The following is a 27,251-nucleotide window of genomic DNA, read 5'->3' as shown; positions in this document are numbered from 1 at the left end:
AAATCAGCAAAGGAGCTGGAGCAGATAATTGCATAATGGATGATGTCCATTTCTAACGACGAGACTAGAAATCGAGATACAGAGCAGATAAACTGAATACTGTAGCAGCAAACTGAAGATGCCACTACCATCATAATTTAAATAACTCTAAATAGCATACTCAATTTGACTACATGATATGAACATTACTCTCAAACGCATATGGAAACTATAGAACAGAACAACTGGAAAAAATTAGCAGTCTTGGACTCTGGAACCAACTGCCCATTCAATGGTTTCCACAGTGATGTGCCAATTTATGCTTAAGAAGGATATTGGTGGTTGGCTATAAATCCAACATAAGTAACAGAAGAATCATAACTGAATATCAAGATGACATAAATAGACAGAGTAAGCAAGCATGGTGATGCAATTAAGAACAGACATTATACAAAAAGACCTGCAAACATTCAAGTAAACGCACTCTATTAAACGTAAAACAAAGGCAGGCTAAATGAGAGATTTGCTAAAGTTTGTGTGAAATCATAACCCTTGCTGTACAAATAACTCACTCCCACATGCAGTATCACAGTTTCATCTTAATTAGCTATTTCAAGTTCTGTCCAACTATGAAGAACAGGCACCTTTGGTGAGTCACCTACCCTCGGACTTCACAAGCTGTGAGAACACCCGACTCATGGAAACACCTGATAGATCATCGACACTTGATGCTTCAAATTGTGCGACAGAAACACTACTATCAGCCTGACTGAAGTTGTTTATTTGAGGAGAGAGCTCGCCGATCATGTTGGTACTATTTTCTTCAGGATCACCTTCAGGAACTACTGCTTCTTGAAGTTGAAGGGCATACTCCAAGTTCCATAAAACATCTCCCATAAAAGGCCTGTCAACACCAAAGTCAGCCAAGCATTTCTCGGCAGTTTCTGCAAACTTTCTAAGCGAATCTGGTCGGATTCTGCCCACAAGATTGGAATCAATTATTTGCTCCAGCTGACCTTTCTTTTGCCATTTCATCGCCCATTCAGCTAAGTTCACCATTTCCCTAGGGAGTGAAGGATCTATCACAGGCCTTGCACAAAGAACTTCGAATAAAACCACGCCAAATGAATACACATCAGATTTCTCTGTCAACTGTTGCCTTCTGAAATATTCTGGATCCAAGTAACCAAAACTCCCTTTTACTGCAGTACTCACATGGGTCTGATCGATCTCAGGACCTGTCTTTGAGAGTCCAAAATCAGCAACTTTGGCCATGAAATTCTCATCAAGCAAGATATTTGCAGATTTTACATCACGATGGATAACAGCTTTTGCATAGCCAGTATGGAGATAGTGAAGCCCTCTAGCTGCTCCAATGCATATCTCGAGCCTTTGCTTCCAACTCAAGTTGGGAAGACCTGAGCCATAGAGGTGACCTTTTAGGGTCCCATTCTCCATATATTCATAAATCAATATCATCTCATTCTTCTCGTCACAATACCCAATCAATGAAACTAAATGGCGATGGCGGAACTGAGACAACATCTCAATTTCTGTCTGAAACTCCGCAAGTCCTTGTTGGGAACGCGGATTTCCCCTCTTAACAGCCACTTTTGTGCCATCAGCAAGTGCTCCCTTGTATACCTTTCCAAACCCACCAATTCCAATAACCCAACTTTCATCGAAGTTGTTTGTGGCCTCTTGAACTGTTGCAAAAGGGTAACGATATCCCAAGTTTGATGCAGTGCTTACTGTTGTTCCATTAGAGTATTTACTTACAGTAGTGGGCGAGTTTCCTCCATTCACAGACAGAGGAATCCATGATGTCTTGGAAGGACCATGTGCCAATCTTCTTCTCTTTCTGCACAAAGTAAATATAATTCCTACAAACAACACTGCAATAAATGCTCCAATGCTCCCACCGACAATCGCTCCCACATTTTTCTTCGAACTTGTAGCTGAAGAAATAGTGGCTGCTCCACTGAGGCTACCCATGGAATCGTTCATTTTCAATATCTCCAATCCATTCAGAATGGCATCAGGATAAACATTGACAGTAGTAGAAGGGCCAATGCTTACACGAAGCTTGTTGCTGGCAGTTACTGGTGTGACATAATCCGCAAAATATGCAGCAGCCAAAGTGTTAACCAAATAACTACTCAGATCAAGATCCCTGACAACGATATAGGTGTCAATATAAACATTGAAGTAAAGCTGGTTGAGAGATTGGCTCACTATGTCACAAAAGTGAAAGCGAACAAGGTACTGAAATCCAGGATCCACACTGAACTCCCAGGAAACATTAAAATTGCTGTTGGGATCATCTGCTGAGTTCATCTTTGTAGCAGTACCATATACAGTATTTGGTGCAATATCTGGTGTTGCACCACCCTGCACATAATTGACAGCTCTAATATTCGAAACATTCGCAGCAAGATTTGCCTGCACTATGAAACTCTGATCAGGAACCCAAGTTCGCCAGAGGGTGTCATTTTCAGAGGATACTGTTGGTCCACCCATGTTCACTCTAGCAACTGTCTCCAATGCTTGCCAAGGCAAGCCTTGGAATCTGCCATTCGGACTGTATGTGTCGGCATCATCAGTAACGATTTCATCAGGAACAGAAACAACTTCCAAAGCATTCAAGAATGCAAACGAGTTGTTGACAGGGGTGAAAGTGATAACAAGGGTATCAGAGGTTACATTTACAGAAAACTCTTTGATAACATTTGTGGTCACGCCAAAATCACTCAGGAAGACAAAATTTTGAGCAGAAACACTGAAATTTGCCTTGCTCATGTTGTAGCTCTCATAGACAAAGGGATAAAAGTAAAGGCGGATCCAGTGTCTCCCAGATTTCCCAATTGAAAAACTATATATCGAGGTTCCATCAAGGATCCTCGCCGTCTCGTAGAGCTGTGAATCATCAGATGAAGTGACTGATTTTGAAGTGTTGGCAAAGATTTCTCGTGGGGTTGCAAGGAAGCGAGAAGCATGGCTTTCAGAAACGAAGACACGGCCACCTACTGTAGCATTGGAGTTTGATCCGCAGTCTATGAGGTAATTGTCTACTGGCGTAAATCCATCAGAAAAGCATGCCAAGCACAAGATTGATAAGACCCATACGACCAATTGAATTCTGCTAAGCTCCATCATCATCTATATGGAGATCAATCAAATAACATGTAGATGGGTTCTGTTTAAGCTTAATTGAAACTGACTTCTAGGGTTCGTGATTCACATACAGAAATAGCAATACAATTACTGCTATTTAAGAATCAGAAGTAAGATCGAAACCAAGATCCCAAGAGGAGAACTGAATAAGGGAGAGAGAGATGGAGTGGGAAGAACAGTTCACGAACTACAGCTATTTCAATCAAAAGTATAATCAGAATCAAAGGCCAGAATCAAAGGCCAGAGAAATGATTCAAGTGAACAAAGAACAGAAAAGATGGCACCTTTGCAATCAAGTGAGCACGAATTCAAAGAGACCGAAATGAACAAACCCAAAGGAAAAGGCGAATCTGCTGTAACCCTTCTGGGAGTTCTATGAATTCTTTATGCAAGTAAACGAAAACAAACACGCATAGCGCATAAATCCTGCGAAGCACTAGCTGGTTCGAAGTAGATGACAACTCCAGAAATTGACAGATTCCTTAATCATCACCTGATATCTAAATAGGAAAAACAACAAATTAAACAAGGCCAATTCGTAAGCTTTACTTGGTCAATAGTAGGAGGAACATAGGTTTAGAATAAGAAAAAACAGCTAATAAGAATCTTACCATGTTTTGGTGGTAGAGTTTGGGCTGAGAATCGTAAAATAAATCTCAAACATCAAGACACAGAAAAAACAAAATCACAAGAGGAAAGAAGTCTGTTTGGTGGAGTGGAAGGTTAAAGAAGAGATAAAGGTTTTTTATTTGGTCATTTAATGTGGGTGACTGGAGCTGACTGCTGAGTCCGTAACTGACAGATATTTACAGATTTACTCACACCACTGCCAATCTGCCATTGCTGGATTAACTATGCATAAAAATAGCGAAGTGCGCAGATGCGCGGTTGATTATAAACAAAAAAAAAATAGAGTAGGTCACTTGGATAATTGATTATAACTAATAAAAAAAAAGTAAGAAGAATAAAGAATGGAAAATTATACTTTTTATGGTGGAATTTGAATTACTACCTAAACAAAATCCTATTCCAACTGTTAATCGGTTTCAGTTTTCTTGCCCCTGTGCTTGTTACTCATCTGTGTGCTAAACCAGAAAGGTGAAATGTGAACAAAAAATTCCATAAATTTCATGATGGAGAGTCAAATAAGCTTTCACCACCATTCAAGTAGAAAATGACATATTCTGAGACTCAGACCTAACAATTGTCTTTCCAGACTTGGGGTCCAGAATATTAAAACCGCAATAACTATATCTTAGCTTGCTTTTTTATTAATATTTGGACAAATGCAATGGTTTGTTATTTGTTAGGCCAACAAAAATGTTAGTCCGGTCCCACCTCTATTGTGTATCAGCACGCGCACGCATAGCAGCAATTTCTTGAGGTGATGCATTAGCCATTTTTTCACCAATCTCAGCCATCTCTTCTGGGCGGGCATACTTAAGCTGTTCTGCAGCATTTTTCAAGCCTTCTGGTCGCATATTCTTCATGCCTTCTGAGGCCATTCTCATCAACTCAGGATTGGACATCATCTGTAATACCAGCAACATCATGAGCAATAACTACTCAATGAAACTGACAATATATATCACAAAGAAAACTCAATGGCCATTGCACAATGTTAAACAAGAATCCATTTCATTATAGACTTAACACACAAGCTTTGTCAATTTCTGACCCTTCCTCAAATTTCAAATTCCGTGACTATAAATCCCGTCCCATTCTAATCCAAATGGTTCATTACTAGTATAATTCAAGCAATAAATTACTTGAATTAGCCAGTGTAAGAACTCATAAATTCTACTGAGGCAACAAAAAATGTCTAAACCTTCCAACCAGATAATATATACAGAAACAAATATACTACAGGAAATTTAAAGTCGAGTCAAACACATATTTTAGTACAAGCACATCAGCAAAACACATTTTCCAATACAACCACATCAACAAAATACAAATTTCTTTATAATTTATCTTTTCACCCAACATGGAGGCCGACAACATTCTATTCCTCCATATTATCCACAACAAAACTACATCAAAACATCAAATATCAACACATCCACATCAACAAAACACTTATCCCAATATGACCACATAAACAAAACATATTTTACAATACAGCCACATTAATAAAAAACAATATCTTTATTGATCCAATAATACTTTACCATTGCATTTAGTGTTCCACAAGCCCATGTGAACCCTTTTTTTGACTCGAGACCTTTGCATACTTTCAATTCTATATTGATTCTTCAACCAAGTGTGACCAATCTTCTTCTGACATGCATCTATTGTCCTCCACTCCTGCCAATGAAGCTCTCTTTCTTGTATACCCCAGAAGCCGCAGCCAATTCAGCAATCCCATAAATGAAGCCATGATACAAGGGCTGATCATTAAATAACAAACCCTCCCATGGATGGTAAACTCTTATCGGATCAAGACAAGAAGAGATTAAAATATTGAACCTATGTGTTGGTAGTTGGAATTTGTATATGATAATCATATAAAAATAATAATTATAGTCCCCCCGCCTTAATCAAATTGAAGGAGCAAACAAGCTCAATAGCACACTTTAATACATAACCCAATCGAATGACGTATAAATAAAAGTATAGTACATCTTGCACAACCAATGTGTGTGCCAAAGAGAATACAAAATCTCGAATGCCACATATTGGGTATCCGTTGAGAAGTCGAGTCATATGCTATACAAAATAGGATAATATTGGTTGTGTATGGCAATTAAGCGGCATTAAAAAATTCAACATTTTTTTTTTGCATTTGTTAATAACAACATTTAATTTTAAAAAGTTTTAATTAATTTCTCAATTATTTTTTATTTTTAGAACATTCCCAATACAATCTTAAGAAAAAAGGTGCCATGGAGAGGGACCGTTCTTAAATCCGGAGCTCTACGTGCACGCCATTTCTTCATTTGCGGGACAAACGGAAAAAAAAAATCATAAATTGGACTTTTGTTTTCTGTTTGAGATTTAATCAAAGTAAACGGGAAAATCGATTAGAAATGAAATAAACAAACAAATCGAGCAAAATAAAAGGACAAATAATTAGTTGACCGCCTACGCGGAGAGAGATCGATTGTGACAAATAATCAAAGAGTGCCAAGAAGTGTCCACATCCAAAAGTTGCTGAAGGATTTGGGCAAAACATATATGCAAAACGAATACGAAGTAGCCAGCGCACACTTACGCCAAAACGAATGCAAGAGCTGCCCTGACCGGGGACCATTGACCAGGCCCTTTGATGCATTTGGCACCAGACGTCCAGACCTGTTTCAATCGATCCAAGTCCTCCTCCCTAAACCATAACCTTGATTTTATGGGTAGCTTTAGTCATACCTCGGTTTTTTCTAAAGACACCCCAATCTAAGTTGTTCATCCCTTGTAAAAATCAGCTGATTGAGTGTTTTTTGAGAAAATCGGAGTGTGACTAAAGCTATCATGATTTTATTCCAAGCCATATAAATTATGGGCTCAGATGAAACGTTCTTGCTTGAAATCATAAGGACGTTCAGTCTGGGCTGAAGTTGGCCCAAATTCGATATCTAGGTTATGACTTACGACTTATGAATAATGATTCATTGAACTGGACTTGGACCGGATATTTCTCTAGGGACAGGAGCCCAGCTCAAAACGCTGATTTGGGCTTGCCCTTGCCAGCTTCCTTACCCCAGCAGCTTCACGTTATCATTTTTTTTTTTTCCGGATAAAGCCTTATCAACTTGGGTACCTTCCCTGGCACGGGCCTCGGCCACACGTTATTATAATTTACAAGTTGGAAATTTGGGGGGAATGAAATGAAAGGTGACCACGTTCATGCAAGTTTTTGTACTAAAATAATAATGTGGAGAATTCAATTATCAGAGTTCGCTGAGCCGTTGACTGACTTCGCTCATCTAATGTCAAATCTTATTTTATTCAAATTAGTAGCCGTATAGCTTGACTAACTCTCGTCTTCTTAGTCATTATAAGCAAAACCCCGTTTTCGCTGTAAGATTCTCATGGATTATTATTACTAGAGGCAACAAAGTCAAAGTCAACACTCCCGAAGCCAACTTACAATTTCTTAGAATTCACCAGCTGTATTGAATTATTGATTCATTCTCTACTGATCAGATTCTGTGACTTCAGGCCAATGATATCGCCACTTGCACTCCTGGCCGGTTTGTCCATATATATAGCAATACACACAAAATGTTAGGCCTTGATTGGTTAATACTCTCTTTGCCCCTATGATGGCTCCCATCCTTGGTTTACTACTCTTACTTCTTTCTGTTAATTTATCCATACATGCCGACGGTAAGTTCCCAAATATGTGTTTTTTTTGTGTTTTAGCAATAACTCTATGTTTCATCTCTAATTATCATTCTAATGACTAGTGAGCATCGACTGCGGGACGTCCGATATATACACTGATGGAAACTCCATAGTATGGATGGGAGATGAGACTCTGATTTCCAATGGCGAGTCCCAAGAAGTGAAGTCAGGCAATCAGGCGATGAGCACACTCAGGGTGTTTAAAACCAGAAACAAGAATTGTTACCCTATTACAGCCGCTAAGGGCTCCCAAGTTCTTGTCCGCGCAAGCTTCTTTTATGGAAACTATGACGGGAAGTCTGCTCCCCCAACTTTTGATCTGCATTTTGATGGGAATCATTGGGCCACCGTTGAGACTTCAAGTGATGTTATTGTCTACTATGAAGTAATATATGTTGTAAAAGGTGACGCTTTAAGTGTTTGTGTTGCACAAACAAAGCCTAGTCAGTTCCCATTTATATCAGCAATCGAGGTCCGCACTTTGGGGTCTGGTATGTATAGCCATGTTGATTCGGAGTTTGCGTTGTTTTTGAAGAAGAGAGTTGCCTATGGTTCAACTGAATCAATTAGGTATGTTATATTATATCGAAAATGATAAAAATCTAGCAGTTGGTATCCCGGTTATCATAATCGTTGAGTTGAACACATAAGATTTAAGTGAATTCGTGGGCTCGCTGAGATAATTGTGACATCAACCGCTGGGATCCCTGTATATATACACTCTTTCATATATATGTATGCACACTTTCATATATACACACTTTCGTATATATACACACTTTCATATATATGTTTAATTTTCAGGTTTCCAGATGACGCCTATGACAGAATTTGGAACCCAGAAGTGGTTGACAATGGACTAGTTACAGCAAGAAGTGATGCACTACTAATTGATGTTAGTGTGGAAGACAATCCTCCTCAATCTGCTGTACAGAATGCGATTATAAGTTCAAGCACATCTCAGCCTATCAATCTAGTCACCGATATCTCTGTCCCTCAAGTTTCAATCTACATGACCATGTACTTCACTGAAGTAACCGAGCTCGATTCGACACAGACGAGATCATTTGAGTTTTACATGGACAACAAGTCCGCGTCAAACCCCATTCTCCCACCTTATGGAAGTGTGAAGGAAATGTACATCAGTAACATTACTGCCTCCAAGACCACTTCATTCTCTCTGGTTTCAACAACTGAATCAACACTACCTCCTCTTATTAATGCCATGGAACTTTTTTATATCAGCGATCCACTCACAGATGGAACTAATAGCAAAGATGGTTGGTAAATTTACTGTATTTCAAGTAACTTACAGCAATTACATGAACTAACGATTTATTTATAATGTTTCAGTGAATGGACTAGTTTCCCTGCAAAATTTATTCACTGGAATACAAGATTGGAGCGGTGACCCCTGCCTTCCATCTCCATATACATGGAATTGGGTTAACTGCAGCACCAGTGCAACTCCTCGCGTAACAGCACTGTACGTAAGAAGTGTAATTACTCAATGTTCTTATGGTTTAGTTGATGAATTGTTTACATATCAAGCTTCTTCGAATCACCAGGTACCTGAGTAGCTTCGATCTCAACGGACTACTTCCAGACTTGAGTTCCATGGATGCTCTGGAGACAATGTGAGTTAAACATGAACAACAAAACCACAATGCATTATATATATATATATATCAGCAATGATAGTAACAATTACTTGTTTTCTACTGGTTTGCAGAGACTTGCACAATAACAGCTTGACTGGACCTATACCAGATTTCCTTGGCAAACTACCTAATCTGAAAACATTGTGAGATCTTCAAACAAAAACATTTTCTTTAGTTTTCATGCATATGCAGGTTGGAGAAACTGACCATGAAAGTATTGTCTGCTGCACACCAGGAACTTGGCTGATAATGGATTCAGTGGACCTGTACCGTCCTCACTATCCGGGAATACAAAATTGAAGTTAGTGTAAGTACATGTTTGATAAAATATTTTCTGAAATCACAACACCCTTAAATTCCCTTAGATTCAATACATCTTAGTTTGATTATTATGTTGTGGACCACAGCATATCTGGTAATCCAGATTTGTGCACGTCCGGCAAGTCATGTAAGACAACGAGCACAGGCGCGGAGACCACCTCACCATCTTCTTTCACTGGGGGAGGCAAGAAGAAGAGTAAGCTGCCTGTAATACTAGGAAGTTCAATTCCAAGTGTCATAGTTTTCTGGGCTATCGTGGCCGTGCTATCCATAGCGCACCATAGAAGAAAAACAGCAGCTTTAAATGCAGTTGGTCCAGGTAATTAGCATCTGTTCTTGAACTAAAGCTAATTAATATAAATTTCCATGCTTGTTGTTGCAATTTTAACACCTATTTGTGCTAATTACTTCCGCAGGTGGAACCAATGGGCCTAATGGCGGCACACCGCAGCAATCACCGATGAATGGTCTGATGAATAAAATTGGTCAATCTGTAATGAATGAGATCAAGGTCAACATTCAAGACCAAGCAGACCAGCAGCAAGCAGGACAGCAAGATGGGAGTAGTAACAATTGATTGTTTCTTGTGTTTCCTGTGGTTGCCCGATTCTCCGTTCTCAAAAGTTGAAAATGTAATAAGTTTCCCATATGCATTATTCTGCTTTCCTAGCTACTGTAGACATATGGGTTTAATTCCTTTAAAATTCATTATCCTACTGCAAGTTGTAAAACTATAATTTATAATCCTATTTGCAGTTTTTTCATTAAGAATGACTCCCCAACTTTGCACTGCATTTGCTAAAATATTCTTTAGCTTGCATCGGAAGGTACGCTGGAAACGATTTCTTCTGAAACCAAAAGAAGAAAAGTCAAAAGAAAACCAAACTCATTACCAGCAAATTAATGATACATGATGGCAGATCCATCAGTCCATTCCATGCCTTCTCTCTCCTCTTGAAATTCTCAGTCAAAACACATTGAAGATATTATTATCCGTTCTGAACCAAGAGGCCTGCATTGATTTGTTATTCATGAGTCGTCGTCGTTGATCTTAGCTCTATGAGAGAAGCTGAATTTTGCTTATAAACCACTCCTTTGGGTTATATCGGACACTTAGTTTGGACAACACTTAAACTCTGATGCGTAATTGAACCATTGTTGATTCCTCCATTGATCTCGATCTCCTATATTCATTATAATATGTGCATTGGTCAAAAATTTCTAATTCCTTCACGTCACTAGAAAGATCATCAGCTCGAGAGTTGAGGGTTGATAAAACGTGCTTTAAGAAACGTACTTTGGCCGCGCAAAAAGACGGGGATACCTCTCTTATTACAATGTCAACAGATGCTTGGGAGTTGGGCCACATACCCCGTGATATCATAACACAAAATGGGCCAAAAGCACAAAACTATTTGGTTGGGCCCGCTCGTAACAGAGTTGAAAAATTGATATAAATGAAAAATTAATTAGGGATCATAGTAGCGTCGGAATGACGTCATGGAGTTGGATTCGAAATTTAGAAAGTGAAAATTCAGTAGGGCAAAAATAAAAAAGCGGTACCATGATAAGACGGTACGTTGCGCCGCATACCTACTTGACCCGCAACTGTTAAAAAAATTATCATTCCATCAGAGGACTAGAGGAGCGTTCTCATCTCCCTTTCCTTGTTCTCACTTCTCGCTATCTCGATCTAGGGCACACAGACTCGCTATTTTGACTCCCGCATGAAAAAAGCTCTCTCTCCTTCAAGGTACTATCACTCTCTCCTCTAGCAGTTGATCTCCGGATAATCCTGAGTTCGATCTCGAATCGCTCCCTGTTTTATATATTGATCCTCGTTACTGCCACTCATAAACGTGCCGCATTCGTTGTTTGCTGTCGATTTTCGTTTTTTTACTATGATTTAGGGTTTTTGGAGGACTCTTTGATTTAAGATTAGAAAAACTTTTATCTAGGATTTTCTTTCGAACTAGTGAGGGGTGATTATGCGTTTAGACTGTGATTGGTTGCTGAGAAACCTGTGAGCATAAAAAGAACATCGGACATTTGAAGTTCCCGCTGTTTTCATTAAAAATCGAAAGTTCAACTGGAGTAAGCTCAACAGTGTTTGTTTTGGAGGCTTACTGTTTATCTGATCATTCGTTGCTTTAGCATATGAGAAATCTAGAGGTTAAAGAGTTTCACTCGATTTGATAGCAATTGGAGACTAGTCCATTTCATATGTGAATGATAAATTGATAATTCAGCCAGTTTTGCACATTTGTTTTTGCGCTGGTACTGCCACTGTTGTTAGGATTTACTGGTGTATATGCTATATTCTTCAATTGTGTTCCCTTCCCTCAAATACTTTTACATGGATAAAACTGTGTACATAAGTGAGAAAAGACGAAGGAACATGTTTTTAATCCAAACTGTAACTTTGTATCTCTAATTTTGCTTTAGATGCATGTTAGTAGTTTTAAGTGTATGTTGACTGTCTCTCCTATGCATATTTATGAGAAAATGATAGGAAACTCACTTTAGATTATGAAATCATGTTTGGTGTTTATAAACTGCTGTTTAAATCATATTATGGTTTCTGCTGCTTGTAATTACAAATGATGCATTTCTTTCTGTTAGAATCATAATCATAAATCTTAAACTTTTGGTTTATTTTTTTGTTGCTTGCTGAATTCAGGCTTAGCTATATAATTGACTGGATGCTTTTTGTTCTTTTCTTTTCAATGTTTTTAGAGTAAATCTCTGATAAATGTGTTGTCCCTTTTCAGGCTATAAATCGAGTAGTTACTGAGAAAAAGCTTTTCAAATCAGTCTTCTTCTGTCTATTGACTGTCAAGACAGTGAAGGGTTACTTCTCAGCGAGGAATGATTGTTTCCATGACCTTTTGACATTGGTGCAATGTCTGGGTTACTTAATGTATTGTCACTTACCTATATAGTTTAATGAAACTGGCAAGTTAAATTGTTTGATATTCTATGATTCTATCAAGTTATTTAGTCTATAGATAATACGGCCTTCTGGTATCTTGCTGTGTAGTTTTATTGTATGTCCTATACTCCTATTTGTCGTATTTTGTTTTTATGCTTTTTTTGGGCTACCTGTAGCATTAGCTGAACTTTGAATCATTTGGTGCTGATGTGGCATTATATTTTTGATTTGGATTTTCCTAAATGATAATGGTTCCTAAACGATGATGGCACATTGCACCACTCTGATACTGTTATTTTCAAAACAACTGTCAGACTGTAAAAGCATCTGCTTACACTCCTGTAAAGGATACATGATAAGTTTTTTGTTGATTGCCCCCCTTCTTACTTTTCTGAAGTGTGTGATATATTTTTTTCCCTGGGCCTTTTGTCTGTAAAATTTATAAACTGAATGCCCGACTGTAGTCATCTGTGCATCTTAATTCGTTTCATGCAATATGAGTATATGACATTCACCTTTGGTTGTAGTCTTCTCTTAATGGATCAGCTTCAAATCTTCCGGACAGTACTGGACGATCTTTTGCCACATCTTTTTCTGGACAGTCTGGTGCAGCCTCTCCTATTTTTCACCATAGCGGTGGGTTGGTTGTGCTGCAGTTACTTTCTTGGTTATTCTTCGAATTTTATCATCTGTGTGGTATTCTTATGCAGGACCCATTCAGGGGTTGCAAAACATTCATGGGAGCTTCAATGTTCCAAGCATGCCAGGGACACTTACGTCGAGGAACTCAACAATGAATAACGTGCCTTCTGGTGGGGTTCAACAACCTACTGGGAGCCTCTCTGGTGGAAGGTTTGGGTCCAACAATCTTCCTGTTGCTCTTTCTCAGGTATCTGATCTACATGCCTTATAATTATTGCAGCTTGACAAGAGGTCTTGTAGTGTTGTTTTAGTAGTTTAATTGCTTTTTGTCATCATTGATGTGATTGTTTGTAATCTTTGTTGCATTTCTGTATTGTATTGTCACTGTTTTTTTATCCACCTTGCAGCTATCTCATGGCAGCTCCCATGGACATTCAGGAGTCACAAATAGAGGAGGTATTAGTGTTGTAGGAAACCCTGGATTTACTAGTAACACAAATGGAGTTGGTGTTTCTATTCCTGGGATTCTTCCAACCTCTGCCACTATTGGTAACCGGAATGCTGTTCCAGGATTGGGAGTTTCCCCAATTTTGGGAAATGCAGGTCCTAGGATTACGAGTTCGATGGGAAACATGGTTGGTGGGGGCAACATCGGAAGGAACATAAACTCTGGTGGGGGATTATCTATTCCTGGCCTTGTATCTCGCCTAAATCTCAGTGCAAATAGTGGATCTGGAAGCTTAAGTGTGCAAGGACAAAATCGATTGATGAGTGGAGTGCTTCCACAAGGTATATCAACTTGAATTTGTGGCCATATCCTTTGTTGATTGTTAGATTTATGCTCTTGTACTGCATGGATTTTAAATTACGAGATGTTTGCTAGACGAGTGTTTTGCTTGCAAATGAGTGACTTTCATTTATGGCATATTGTTCTTGTGGCATATTGTTCTTTTTGCTAACTGTAGAATTTAAGTGAGATTTTCTTGGTTCAGGATCCCCGCCGGTAATTTCTATGTTAGGAAATTCTTATCCCCCCACTGGAGGTCCACTCTCGCAAAGTCATGTCCATGCGATGAACAATCTGAGCTCTATGGGCATGTTGAATGATGTGAACTCTAATGACAATTCACCCTTTGACATAAATAATGATTTTCCTCAGTTGACAAGTCGTCCTAGTTCTGCAGGAGGTCCTCAAGGACAATTGGGTAATGCAGAAAGATTTTGCATGTCTTAGTTTATCCACTCTTTCGTTTGACCAGAAGTAATTTGAAACTTTAAAAATTTCAGGTTCTTTAAGAAAGCAGGGTCTTGGAGTTAGTAGCATTGTTCAACAAAACCAAGAGTTCAGCATCCAAAATGAAGATTTCCCAGCTTTACCTGGATTTAAAGGTGCGCATATGGGCTTCTAAGTTCTAATGTAGTTAGGGATATGATCAAACCTTTAATTTCTTTTTCTTGTGTGTGTGTGTATAATTATCCATATCTATTTCCAGCAAGCAGAGAAATTTTTTGAGTGTGTAGGAGTATGTATATGCTGGGGGATATTGGCAAGTTTACCTTTAGTTCTGAGGTTTATAAATGTTTTCTCAGATCTATGAAATGGATTAGCAAAATGATTCTTTTGCTGTGTTGTTCAAAGTTTGTCTGATAAAAATTCTATGAAGTTCCAAATGGGGCATTATTTTATTTTGGAAAAAAAACTCTTTAGCTAAGCGAATAAGTTTTCACAATATTATTGAATTTGATGGCTTAGAAAATAAAATGCTTTCAATCCCGATTGCTGAAGCAAGATGCATTCTCTCATTGGATGCTGATCTTTTGCTCTCCATATAAACTATTGTTCTGTTGCATCTTTTCAAACAATTCAACCAATCATCATTGATGATAACATTAGATCTTTTCAGGTGGTAATGCTGATTATGCTATGGATGTGCACCAAAAAGAACAACTTCATGATAATGCCATGTCAATGATGCAACCTCAGCATTTCTCTGTAAGCTCCATATAATCCATGGTTAAGCTATGAATTTATATGGACTTAGATGCATGCATAGGTACTGATACTATGGTTATATGTGTGTGACTAATCTCACCATGCTGCCATTTGCAGATGGGAAGATCTACTGGCTTTAACTTGGGAGGATCTTTTTCGTCATATCGTCCACAGCAGCAACAGCAACATGCTCCTTCTGTCAGTGGTAGTGGTGTCTCTTTTTCATCTGTAAACAATCAAGATCTTCTCCATGGCTCAGATATATTTCCATCTTCGCATTCAACCTATCATTCACAGGTGGGCTATGGCGTCTTGAACACATCTTCGAGTTAATTAGTTTGTTTTTAGAGGGTTTATGTTTTTAATTTTTTAACATTTACAACAACGCCAGAGCCTTTTCTACTCTTTGTGCTGGCTAAGATCTGTGTTTTTGTTAAATAAACTTTTGCTGGCTTAAAGGAATAGGGGAAAGGGTGAACTCTTGGCCCGGTGGTAAAGTTGCTGCACTGCAACCTCGAGGTCTTGGGTTCAAATCCTAAAACAGCCTCTCCGCTATGTGGGGGTAAGACTCCATACATCTTACCCTTCCCCGACCTTGCCTTCACTACAGAGGCCTTATGCACAGGAGTTGACTTTGTCTAAAGGAAATAAAAAAGCAGCAGCAAAATCAAACATTTCATTCTCTAATGGCTGTCGGTGTTAACAACTTTCTGTTAATATATTAGTCTGTTATCGTCTTTGTTTCAGGCCAGTGGACCACCGGGGATGGGTCTAAGACCTCTAAATTCTCCTAATACAGTTTCCGGTATTGGTACATATGACCAGCTTATTCAGCAGTATCAACAGAATCAGTCACAGTTCAGATTACAACAAATGTCAGCCGTAAGTCAATCATTTAGGGATCAGGGAGGCATGAAACCAATGCAGGCAGCGCAATCTATTCCAGATCCCTTTGGTTTGCTCGGCTTGTTGAGTGTTATAAGGATGAGCGATCCTGATCTAACCTCACTAGCTCTTGGAATTGATTTGACAACTCTTGGGTTGAACTTAAATTCGACAGAGAATCTCCACAAGAATTTTGGTTCGCCATGGTCTGATGAACCGGCCAAGGGTGATCCAGAGTTCACCGTGCCTCAATGTTATTATGCTAAGCAGCCACCTGCTCTACATGTGTGTTCTTTTCTATATTTTTCTTCTCTTAGTTTATCTTAGCTATCAATTTTTTTCTTGCTCATTATTTTTGTTTTGGTGGCTGCAGCAAGTCTATTTTACGAAATTCTCTCATGATACATTGTTTTACATATTTTACAGGTTCGTTTTGCTTTTTGATAATTTGTTTATATGATGCCCTTTATGATTTTGTAGTTAGTGCTTAATCTCTTGCCTCTTGGTGCAGCATGCCGAAAGATGAAGCTCAACTGTATGCTGCCAATGAACTGTATGCTTCGCCATTCACCAGCCTCACAAATGATTTTTTTTTTTTTTTTTTTTTTAAAGTATCTTCTGCTTGTTTCCTTTTCCTCTCTTCGGTGCATTTATCTTCAATGGTCATGAATCTTCTTATTTCTTAAAGCAAGTAAGCATTTGGCATCATTATTCTGCAATTTTTGCTCGTCGTGTTATGTGGTTAACAGTGTGCATTACCTGTGTTTTGCAGTCAAAATCGAGGATGGTTATATCACAAAGAGCATCGGTTGTGGTTTTCACGAGTTGCCGAGCCACTTGTCAAGACAAACACTTACGAGAGGGGATCTTACCATTGTTTTGATCCTATTTCGTTTGAAATAATCCGCAAGGTCTGGACTCTGGACTACATACCTGTCACTTAACTTGGCATTCATTTCTATCGAGTTTAGTTGTTTAACTTATTTTTCGAGTCTTTTGACGTGCTTGTGGTATCATGCAAATATGGATGCAGGATAATTTTGTGCTCCACTACGAGATGATGGAGAAGAGACCGGCACTACCTCAGCATTAACAAATTTTTTCTTATTCAGGGTAAATTTTCGGTTGTTGAACATTGATTAGAACGTAAATTATCATGCACCATTAGTGTTCCTGAAATTTGTCGATTGTTAGCAATTGTCTCCTCTATCATGTAGTGGTCATTTTCATTATTTTTTTTATGCATCTTATTTGCATTGCTGTCTTATTACAGGGTAAGAAGGTAAATGTAACTTGTTGCAACAGCTAGATTAATTTATCCAATTAGCAATCTGGACGGTATGGTTGCTGTGTCCCATGTCAGACGGGGACATTAGTGCACACAAAAAACAGCTAGTAGATAAAAGACTCTGGTTGTGAAGTCAATTGAGCTGGGCAAAGTCAATGTTGCTTGAATCTTCGGGCTCAATTGATGCAGGTAGCTTTCAGAGTATACAATCAATGGTATAACGATATGCTTCGCAGGGTAGGGTTAGGGCCGGCCCGGCCCGGCCCGGCCATGTATAAGCATCATAAAAAGATGTGATTTATGAGTTAGAGTGGGCCGGGCCGGGGGCTTTTATTGATTGTGCCCACACTGGGCTTTAAAACAAAGCACCAAGCGAAATGAGGCCCAAAATTAATGTTGGGGCAACTTTGGGCCCGTTCCCGGTCTCACGCCTAATATAGCAGCCCAACTTAGTACTTTTACTGAGCCCGGCTCAATTAGAAAAGTAAACAATCCGGCCCAACTTTATGTCAAGGCTAGGCCCATGAAGAAATTTTATAACAATATGCTTAAAAAGTTAGTACCGTATGGCTTTGTCTTAATTGGGCCATGCTGGGCTTTAACACAAAGTCCCAGCCAAATCCAGTTCCCGACCTCAGGCCTAAATGCCTAATATACTGGCTCAAGTCCGTAATTTTACAGGGCCAACTAAACGAGACAAGTTGATCAATAGTGCCCGACCTTATACACGGGTCGGCCCAATAAATTTGGGTCAGGCCAGGCCCAAATTATGCCCGGCCCAAAATTTAAGAGGCGACCCAACCCAGATTTATGAAAAGCCCAGGACCTTATTTATGCAAGTGCCCGGCCCAAGTATATCAAAAAGGCCCGCCACAAATTGATGAACAGGCCCGGCCCAAGTTTATGTCCGGGCCTTGTACAAATTTGAACAGGCCCGGCCTAAGTTTATGCATGGGCACGACAAACTCTATCATCACATTGGAAACAAACTAACTAAAGTACAAAACAACCACATTTTATCCGTACTTTTGGATTGGATTTGATTGACCGGCTTCCCATATAAGTGCAGAAAGCCATGGATGGAATGATAACAAAGAACATTGGATGTGAAGTGAGAGTGTAGATTTTCACAGGAGTGAATGGTAAAGGAGAATTCATATGATATATTCTCCCTAATTTCTCATGTGGGTTCATGAAGAATGCAGCAAAGTGACAAAATTATCAGAAGTGCAAAATCAATAAAATGAAGAATGCAGCAAAGTGACAAAATGATGCCGGTAAGACAGAGAGTGAATCTATCCTGCAACATTACATGTTTATGAGGAAAGTTCAACAGTTTCTTCCCAATGTTTTTCTATAAACATCACCGAATGAGATTTGGTCTCCAAGAATATATATTATGTCCATTCATTTAACACTAATAGAACTACTAGATATGATGAGCAACTCATTGCACAAGGTATCAACTGGTTTATAATGACAGTCCCATTGATTGCAAAAGCCATATGCCGTATGAAGGCAAAAGCAGAATAGAAGACTTGTGCTAGCTAACATCCAATTTGATGCTAAAACTTCACATCACAAATGCACACAAATCTGTTAAAACAATACCTGGCCATCATTCTCAAATCTAGCATAACTTCTATACCCAAAAAAATAGCATGAAAAACATAGGAACTCAATTTATTACTTAATTAAGCATTTATGAAGAAAAGGCCTGGCCTACAAACAATTAAAACATCCAAGGCAGGAATTCACATTTGAATCTTTCAGTTGGTTTAGGCTATGAGATAGTCCAAGAATTAATATCTATATGACAATAAGATAATTAAGAAAAGACAACATTTAAAAAAAAAGTGAAGAAGACAGATGTGAACCCCTTACCAGGTACCTCGTTCAATAGCATCCTCCGTTGCTGAATCTGGTTGGCATGATTACAGCTTCAATTAGATGAGAATCAGATAAACATCCTCAAAGATTACCAAAAAAAACCACTCTCAAGAAACCCTAAATAAATATAAAGAAAAAAATACCTGCAAGAACTGAACAGGCTGGAAAATTCCAAGTTTGTTAAGAGCTTCATAGCTGATAAATGAATTTTGAAAAACACGAACGAAACAGCAAAAAAAAAAAAGAAGAAGTACTGGTCAAACTTCTTCCTAAATATAATGCCCTCTGATATTTTACATCTAACATTAATTGAAAGGAGCATTGGACTCTCCAAACCTGTGAAAAGATGGAACTATGCATTCCCTTTAAGCAATAGCAAAGACCTGTTGCACAAAAGCGTGCAATATGAGAACAACCATCACTATTTAAAATGACTGCACCGGACTTTCTGAAAACATGAAAATCACAACCTGCCTCATATTTCCCTTTCAGATCGAGCAATTAACAAGTGATATTAACCATATTCCTACATAAACATTATGAAGGCAGCCAGTAAATGCTAAAAGGAAGCAACATATAAGGATGATATACTAAACTCTAAAAGTGAAGGGTCCTTATTTCACATCACTCTTCTTCTCCTTAATTACCTCTAGTTGAACTCCCACAATAAGTAAATAGATTGGACAAAATCCCGTTTAATTCCACAACGTTATAAGAAAATAAATCTCAAGTTTAGATGCAAACAGAAAAGGCAATAAAACCTGCACTCCCTATTCAAATGAATGGAAGCTTTAGGAGGCAAAAGAAAATTCCAGTTCACTCAAAATTTCGAAGGCCAGCAACCTTGCTAAATTGCTTTGACACAAAGTCTAGAAATATCAAATAGTCTCACAACTATGCCGGAGATTATAAAAGACATTGAGACTCGCTCTCATAAAGCATGCCTCAACAGCAAAAAAATATGAGCACAAAAGAATACAGTACATACAGTTGGTGTCCAGTGAACTCCAGCATGAAGGGACCCTAAGACCTCCCCTTATTTGACCAGTCCGTTAAACAAGGATTAGAAAAACATACCCTCAACAGCCACGCCACTGGCTCCCTCCATCTCATGCAGCAACTGTGATTCCCCTTGCAGCACCACCAACCATGGCAGTGACCCGAGCAACATATGCAGGTGTATACAATTGACCACCTTCAAGTCTGCCCTTCACCTAGGTGGAGAAATGATCCTCGTCAAAATTCTGTGCAGTTTTACATGCAAACAAATATAACAATATGGAACTACACATTTCATGTTACCAATTTCCCTAGTCGGGCTTCCAAAATGGATGCAACCAACTCAGAGCCAACTTGTAATTGTGAGGCAATTTCTGCCAAAGCAATGTGACAATATTCTTGAAGCCTCTCGTTAATTTCTTCAGCTATATTGTCCCAATACCATTGTGATATTATTTCTCCTTGAATCAACATAAGCCCAGCATCATCCACAAAAATCGGTCGAGCTTGCTTCTCAACATGGTATAAATCAACTGCAGTAGCGTCCGCAAGATCAATCAAAGAAACACGCCCTAGTTTCCTGACTTTGGCCAAGATTTCATCCCTCAATTGCACATGCACGACCATTCATATAATCACATTCGTTTCACTCAAAACGACACTCACTCAATAAGCATAAATCATGTAAAGAATAACCACTTCGTTGGGAAAACTTTTAGAAACAGTGATTGTATCATGGAGAACTTCAATATCGTTTCCTAATTTAGGTTTTCGACAAAAAAACTTTAGATGCATTTCGAAGTTTACACCATCTGTGGCTTACACCACGCAAAACAGCGACGAGATATAGTTCAATTAAGGCCAATCATCTGATTTTCGTCATACAGCAAAAATTCATACATAAAAGCAAAAACACACAGAATTTTGAAGTTGACTAATCTCTTGTTTTCAAAGACCAAATAGCTGCTGAAAGAGAGCGATAGAGAGGGAAGATGCTTACAGGACTGATGAATTATTTGCCGGACACGGTGTGGAGAAGGTCGAAATCGATGATGTGAATCTCCTGTAGCTTTTGCACTAATTCCACGACGTTTCGCTCTGGCAGTCTAATGCTCGACTTCGCTTGTTGAGCAAACTCGAATTGCTTTTGCAATTCCAGCAGTTCATCATCCATTTCGCCTTTGATTACCATTGACAGAGAGATGTTAGGGTTTCACAACTAATTGAATTTCTCTCTTCCGAATCAGATTTGACACTCTCGAATCAAATAAGCTTTCAGTTTTCAGACTCCTTATTGACGGGTATCGAGACTGCGGAGAAGCGATTAATGAGCTCCGCGGAGATACCCAAACCCGTTTAGGACTTCTAAAACAATAGGGCCCACCCACAGTTATATTGCATCAAAGCAATCATACGGGCTCAATAAAAAATCAAATGGGCTTTGACTATGTCCAATGAGAAACCCAAGCCCATCAGATGCTTGTGCTGAAACAATGGGCCTAAAGTGGTGCAGCAGCAAAAGCAAACATATGGGCTCAGTTTTGGTCTGGGAGGTGGCCTAGCCCATTCTAGGCAGGCACAATCTCATTCTCGGACAGGAAATTGTCAGAAGCCCCAATTCAGAACAAAATAGTCCATAGCTCTTACAATTGATTGGTGTTCGTCATTGCCATATTTTCTCTCAAAATAGACATAACAAGCCAATCACTTGCATTAAATCAATTCTTCGTTTTAATAATTGACAATTCTTTGAGAAAACAAACTGAACCTGCTGGGAGGATTTGAGACTGGCGCAGTAGAAAAAAGCAATTGATTCCCTTTGTCATGTTTGGGTGAGCTGTTCTGACAACAAGTTGTCAAAATTCATCCTTAACCATGATCACAGCGTAGGAATGATATCTTCTTACAATGATCAAAATTCCCGAAGAAAAGGATGACCAGCTCTTCAAGAAATATACAATCAGAGGTCAACTTATACAATGGCCAAAATCTATGACGAAATCATCAAATTGCATACATTTTCTTGTCATTGTTCAAGAGTTCGGAATCTGACATCACAGACATGGAAAAGGACCGTGATCTACTCCCAATCGATGATCTCCGAATGCTTCTTATATTTGATGCCTCAATCCGATGCTTGATTACCCAATAACACATTGTTCCCAAGGTTGTGGCCATTATACTCGTTCCTATGATGGTTACTCCAATGGCTAACCACCTCTCATGCTTACCCACCACAATAAAGGATAGTGCCAAGAACGCCACTGAAATCAGTGCACAAGCCAACCACATCAATTTGTTGATTATCGTCATCATTTGCTTCTTTGCCTTGCTTTCTATCACTACAACAGAAGTTTGCACCACCACTACAGCCAGAGAAATGAAGAGGGCAATGGAATCAAAGATAAAGAAGATTATGAAGGAAACATTTGGGGAGATGTTTGCTTCTCCTAGTGATAGGCCAGGAGGGATGTCATTTGGATCATCAACATATTGGCCGGGGACAGTGAAAATGGCTGCAAAGGCGATTGTGGCAATGAGGACGGCTACAACAGTGGTGGAGTTGATTGCATTGTTGAGGCCTTCTGTGTGCATTTTGTTGATACGTTTGGCAATACCTTGCACTCGTTTTCTGGTTTGACGGGTGTGTTCGAGCTGGTAATGTACTTCATGCTTGATGTCGCTGACAGTTTGTTTCAATTCGCGAGCAGGGTTTGTTGCTTGGGGCTTGATTACTTTGGCACTCTGTACTCCATGTTCACGCAGAATGGCTCCAACATCAGAATTCCCAATTTTCTCAGCAGTGTCAATGGCTGTTTCACCAGTCCTGTTCACAGCTTTTATGTCCGTCTCCTTGTGTGCAAGTAACAGCTTAAGAATCTGCACAAACGGCATCGAAATCATGTCAGCAGTGACACCATGTTATTAGGAAGAAATGTGTTTTCCTAGTAACACATTCATGGTTGGTAAGAAGGCCAGTATTTATACAACTGCTTATGTTTACTTTCATTATAGGAGGCAGCTTCAAAAAAATTAAAAATCAGGCTACGATAGGTTTTGTCAATATACCTGAGCTCTGCCCTTCCTTGTTGCGATATGCAATGCTGTGTTTCCCTTGGTATCAGTGATGTTTATTGCAGAAGGGTCTGCTTTAATCAATTCATCCACCACTTCAATGTTTTGGCCCTTCACCGCCATCTGAAGGGGAGTCTGCCGCTTCTTATCCATCCTTCTTGCAATCCCAGGCTCCATTGCTAAGAGTGCCTTCACAACCTCCAAGTGACCATTTCTTGCTGCAGAATGTAGGGCTGTTTTCCCATTACTTCTCGCAATCGTTGCCAAACTACTCCCTGCCTCCAATAAAAAATTCACTATCTCTATATGCCCTTGTGTTGCAGCCGTGTGCAACGCAGTGGTGTTCGATAAATCGACAGTCATAGACAGTTCCGGATGAGCCTCCATTAGTACCTTCAACACCTCTACAGCAAGGCAAACCGGGACTCGACATAAAGTTTAATTTTTCAGAACCCAATCATCACAATGAGCAAAAGCAAAAGAAATCATGAAAATTTACATACCCAAATCCCCCTGTTTGGCAGCAATGTGGAGTGCATCAAACCCATTCCTCGCTTTAATACTGGCATCGGCAAGATCATAGCACTGTATCATCTCCCTAACCACATCAACATAACCATACTCTGCAGCAACATAAAGTGCAGTTTCACCTGATTGGTTTTGCTTCCCCAACAATTCCTTCAACTCACCCTCTTCAGTGCTGGTAAGGGTCTCTCTTACTGCACTCAGATTTCCTGCTCTCGCCGCGGAATGTAACACCGTGTCATCGCGCTTTCCTGTTAACTGTTTGGTCATCTTCTTTCTGGGCGCGCTTGGTTGCCCGGCAGGTGTGGTTGGTTGTGCCTCCATCTGATTTTACCAACAAAAGGAATTTCCCTCTTCTAAGCTAAATCTAATCGATAATTCAAGTTTTCTTCCTCTTATCAGCAAGAACCCAGATCAAACTTGGCATTTATCATATACAGGAGTCATTATATGTCGACAACAAGCTAGTTGATGATATTTTGCACTAATTTCTGATTCAACAAGCTGAATCTTTTGGGGCTTGATTCTGACCTCCATTTTACCCATCCGAAATTATAGGCCTGTTCAAGATTAGAAAAGAAATCTGGGTTTTAATTCAGAGAAACAACAACGGTAATCTCCACCGACAACCAAAATGTTTTTGAGTAAATAACTTCACAAACTATAAGGAAAAGAATCATGGGTCTTCCTCCGTCTTCTTAAATTCATTAGATGATTGACAATAAAGAAAATAGAAAATGAACAGAGAGGAAAACAGGGCCGTGTAAATACCTGGGTCTGAAGGAAAGAGCTACTTTTGCTCTCCTACATGAAAGACCAAAGAGCCCATACAATTGAGAAGCACCCAGTCTCTCTCCAGAGAACCAAAAGACAATCAGATCATCAAAACAAGCTGTAATGTGTGTTTTTAAAGGAATATAACATGAAAGGAATAACAAGTATAGGCCAAACAAAAATGAATCGCACATGTAAGCGCAATAACAATCACTTTATGTGAACCTAAAAAATGAACCCAGAGTAGCTAGAGCTATTATATGAAAGACTTTTGTAAAGGTCGTGAGGATGGCGACAATAACATTGGCTGAGGCCCTGAGGCAGAAACGAAAATTAAAATAAAGAACGAAAAACCCAAAAACAAAAACCAGAGGTGCTCGCTAATGGGGACAACCGAAATAACAGAACCACGCGCCTTGAGTGTCCTTTGTAGCGCGGGTGAGTTGCTCTTTCTTGACCGAACACCTAATGGGTTGACTCTTTTGCGGTCTCTTCGCTTGTATGTTTATGTTCGCATAAATCTCTTTTAACACATTCTCAAAAAACATGTGTGAAATCTTTGGGTTATTTAGCTAAGCTTTATTTTTTCATTAAAATTTTCCTACCTTTTGACAATAAATTATTTCTCAGTGGCAAACGTATTTTACCTTCTTGAATTTAGAAACACGAACGTGGTGCTACTGCATACATCCTTAATTTTGAAAACTGGTGGTGCTGATCTATGGAAATTATTTTCTTCAGCGAAGAAATTGCTTTCTTTTTCTGGTCTAATATTTCAGATTTTCAACGCCAGATAAAGTTTCTTTCATTTTCTATACCCTACAGGGAAAAAGGCAATAGTGTAATATAACTCCCGACTCGTTAACCAGTTAATGTGTCCAACGCGCTTGTACTTCATGCATGAACCAGGCACTGCTCATACAACAACTTATCTCCATCGGATTGGCTGATATTGTTGACAAATGGAACAAACGATAGCGAGATAGCCATGATTTAGGATTGACAATAATAAAACCCATCAAGCAGATTGCCTTTATAGACGCATAGAGCGCAAAGGGCTTAGTAGATTCTTTTCAAATAGCAAGTATGGCATAATTAGAGCATCCACGATGGATGTTTGATAACTTTTTTTCTTCACTTGAAACACTAGTTTCAAGTTCTTAATGCCTACAATGGGTACAAATATACACTTGAAATCAAATCTAAACTTAATGGGCTCTTGACATATCAAGAGCTTATTAAGAGTCAAATTTTGGACCCACACACACAAATAAACCAATAAAATTTTACAATGTGTACTCAAGAGAGAGAAAAAGAGATAAGGAGAAGGGAAAATAGTTGATAATTGATGTTAGGGAGTGTTTAAAAATGTTGTCCCATTGTATCACATATACTTATATTAGGTTTTACTGTATTACATTTTTGTTATCATTGGAGATGCTCTTAGTATACGGTTCCACAGCCACCTCCGTCATCCAGTGGCAGCCAAAAAATTAGGTCAAAGAAAGGTGCCGTTATCTATAAAACAAAAAATTTGACAAAGTGGTCGTTTACCCTATTATTAATATTTTCCCTCCGCAATAAGATAAAAGACGACACATGGCATAATTCAAAGTAAACGACTTTTAAAAACCTCATTATTTAGATAGTTTCAACTAGTTTGAATGTTTATCCTTATTTTGAGAGAGGGGTGATGTACTGATGGTGAGTAAAAGATGAAAGCATATTAAGAGGGTGAATGAAAGCAGGAAACACATCCCACCAACACATGTACAAAAATTGTTTACTTTTATTAGCGAATTGGGAAAAAATAAAAATAATGTTACAAACTCCCAAAAATTATCCTTCATTTTAATCTTCGATCCATTCTATAGACTCCCCTAAAATTATCCCTCATTTTAACATGAATTCATGTCGCATGCGCGATATTTATAAATTATGAACACAAAGATATAGGACCCCTAAAAATTTAACACGTAAGATGAGAGGAGATTAATTTGGAGAGAAATTCGGAACAAACTATTTTTCAAAAGGTAAGTAACACACACCATGACAACACCACACAATGCCTAAATCACGCACTCATGATTCATCGAATATACATTTAATCGTGCAATAATCCAATATTTGAAGATATAAATGATATGGCACACAGCTGACTAATAGCTACAAGTGGGTCCCAGTCGGCTTCATGCCAGGGTCCACACGCGTAGACAGCGAGTGTCCTTGGACACACACAGGGAGTCCCACTTGCGAGTTAAGACAAAAACGCTTTCATTTACTTTTGCCACAGAACATAGAGCCCACGCGCGTTCCAGAAACCCCTAAAAGAGGAACGCAAGTACACGCGCTCTTGAAAAACAAGGTGTCTTATTATATGCAGCAGTTATCAAAAATTACCCCGACAAATACTGAAACAAGTATGTATCTAATTCAATAAACAGATAACGTCGGATCCCAACTACCTGCCAAACTAAGGGCAAATGCAATGATGAAGTAGTATCGGGCCAACAACGATATTGTCTTTTACTGATGTGACTGTATTGTAAAATGTGTTTTGCTTATGTGACTATATTGGGATAAGTGTTTTCCTGATGTGGATGTATTGATATTTGATGTTTTGATGTAGTTTTGTTGTGGATAATATAGAAGAATGGAATGTTGTTGGGTTGGTTAGAAAGAGAAAGTGTGTGGGAAGAAAAAGTTTATAGAAATTTGTGTTTTGCTGATGTGGCTGTATTAGAATTCGTGTTTGACTTGACTTTTTGTGTA

At 38.9% G+C, this 27,251-nt stretch overlaps 4 protein-coding genes, 1 non-coding gene and 1 pseudogene across 7 annotated transcripts; 2 read left to right on the top strand and 4 right to left on the bottom strand.

Moving 5' to 3' along the window:
* Positions 1-341: 341 nt before the first annotated feature.
* On the bottom strand, positions 342-3,987 carry LOC120002109 (receptor-like protein kinase HERK 1). The gene is made up of 2 exons (XM_038850703.1): positions 3,765-3,987; positions 342-3,653 (listed from the first exon to the last, which is right to left on the bottom strand). Exon 2 carries the CDS (start codon positions 3,136-3,138, stop codon positions 634-636), a length of 2,505 nt encoding a protein of 834 aa, XP_038706631.1. The 5' UTR covers positions 3,139-3,653; positions 3,765-3,987; the 3' UTR covers positions 342-633.
* A 3,311-nt stretch (positions 3,988-7,298) lies between these two features.
* Positions 7,299-10,240, top strand: LOC120002299 (uncharacterized protein At1g24485-like). Its single transcript, XM_038851001.1, has 9 exons — positions 7,299-7,476; positions 7,557-8,064; positions 8,299-8,774; positions 8,848-8,980; positions 9,063-9,131; positions 9,227-9,298; positions 9,391-9,462; positions 9,563-9,795; positions 9,893-10,240. Exons 1-9 carry the CDS (start codon positions 7,410-7,412, stop codon positions 10,051-10,053), a joined length of 1,791 nt encoding a protein of 596 aa, XP_038706929.1. The 5' UTR covers positions 7,299-7,409; the 3' UTR covers positions 10,054-10,240.
* An 832-nt stretch (positions 10,241-11,072) lies between these two features.
* LOC120002224 (probable NOT transcription complex subunit VIP2) lies at positions 11,073-17,269 on the top strand. Of its 3 annotated transcripts, none has more exons than XR_005469132.1 (15): positions 11,073-11,229; positions 12,248-12,396; positions 12,936-13,044; positions 13,119-13,297; positions 13,458-13,839; positions 14,043-14,255; positions 14,338-14,439; positions 14,955-15,043; positions 15,161-15,340; positions 15,791-16,213; positions 16,302-16,354; positions 16,440-16,481; positions 16,701-16,839; positions 16,962-17,074; positions 17,202-17,269. XR_005469132.1 is itself a non-coding variant. In XM_038850901.1 (15 exons), exons 2-15 carry the CDS (start codon positions 12,379-12,381, stop codon positions 17,019-17,021), a joined length of 1,875 nt encoding a protein of 624 aa, XP_038706829.1. In that variant the 5' UTR covers positions 11,073-11,229; positions 12,248-12,378; the 3' UTR covers positions 17,022-17,162. The 3 variants fall into 3 exon arrangements, 2 of the variants coding, with proteins under 2 accessions (XP_038706829.1, XP_038706828.1); XM_038850901.1 differs by lacking the exon at positions 17,202-17,269 and having other exon boundaries at positions 13,458-13,506; positions 13,621-13,839; positions 16,962-17,162; XM_038850900.1 differs by lacking the exon at positions 17,202-17,269 and having other exon boundaries at positions 16,962-17,162.
* LOC120003186 lies at positions 12,964-13,044 on the bottom strand. The gene has a single exon (XR_005469306.1). It is a non-coding gene; the product is annotated as a small nucleolar RNA snoR35 (small nucleolar RNA).
* Positions 17,270-18,396: 1,127 nt separating the features above from the next.
* On the bottom strand, positions 18,397-21,465 carry LOC120002005 (annotated as a pseudogene).
* Positions 21,466-21,893: 428 nt separating this feature from the next.
* Positions 21,894-24,802, bottom strand: LOC120002923 (ankyrin repeat-containing protein At5g02620). The gene is made up of 4 exons (XM_038851778.1): positions 24,477-24,802; positions 23,684-24,265; positions 23,175-23,584; positions 21,894-22,985 (listed from the first exon to the last, which is right to left on the bottom strand). The coding sequence occupies exons 2-4, from the start codon at positions 24,027-24,029 to the stop codon at positions 22,110-22,112; spliced, it is 1,632 nt and encodes a 543-aa protein (XP_038707706.1). The 5' UTR covers positions 24,030-24,265; positions 24,477-24,802; the 3' UTR covers positions 21,894-22,109.
* Positions 24,803-27,251: the final 2,449 nt, after the last annotated feature.

The sequence above is a fragment of the Tripterygium wilfordii genome, chromosome 7, assembly GCF_013401445.1.
Source record: "Tripterygium wilfordii isolate XIE 37 chromosome 7, ASM1340144v1, whole genome shotgun sequence".
NCBI lineage: Eukaryota > Viridiplantae > Streptophyta > Magnoliopsida > Celastrales > Celastraceae > Tripterygium > Tripterygium wilfordii.
The sequence above is the reverse complement of the archived record's forward strand: the minus strand, read 5'-3'. Positions and strand labels throughout refer to the sequence as shown.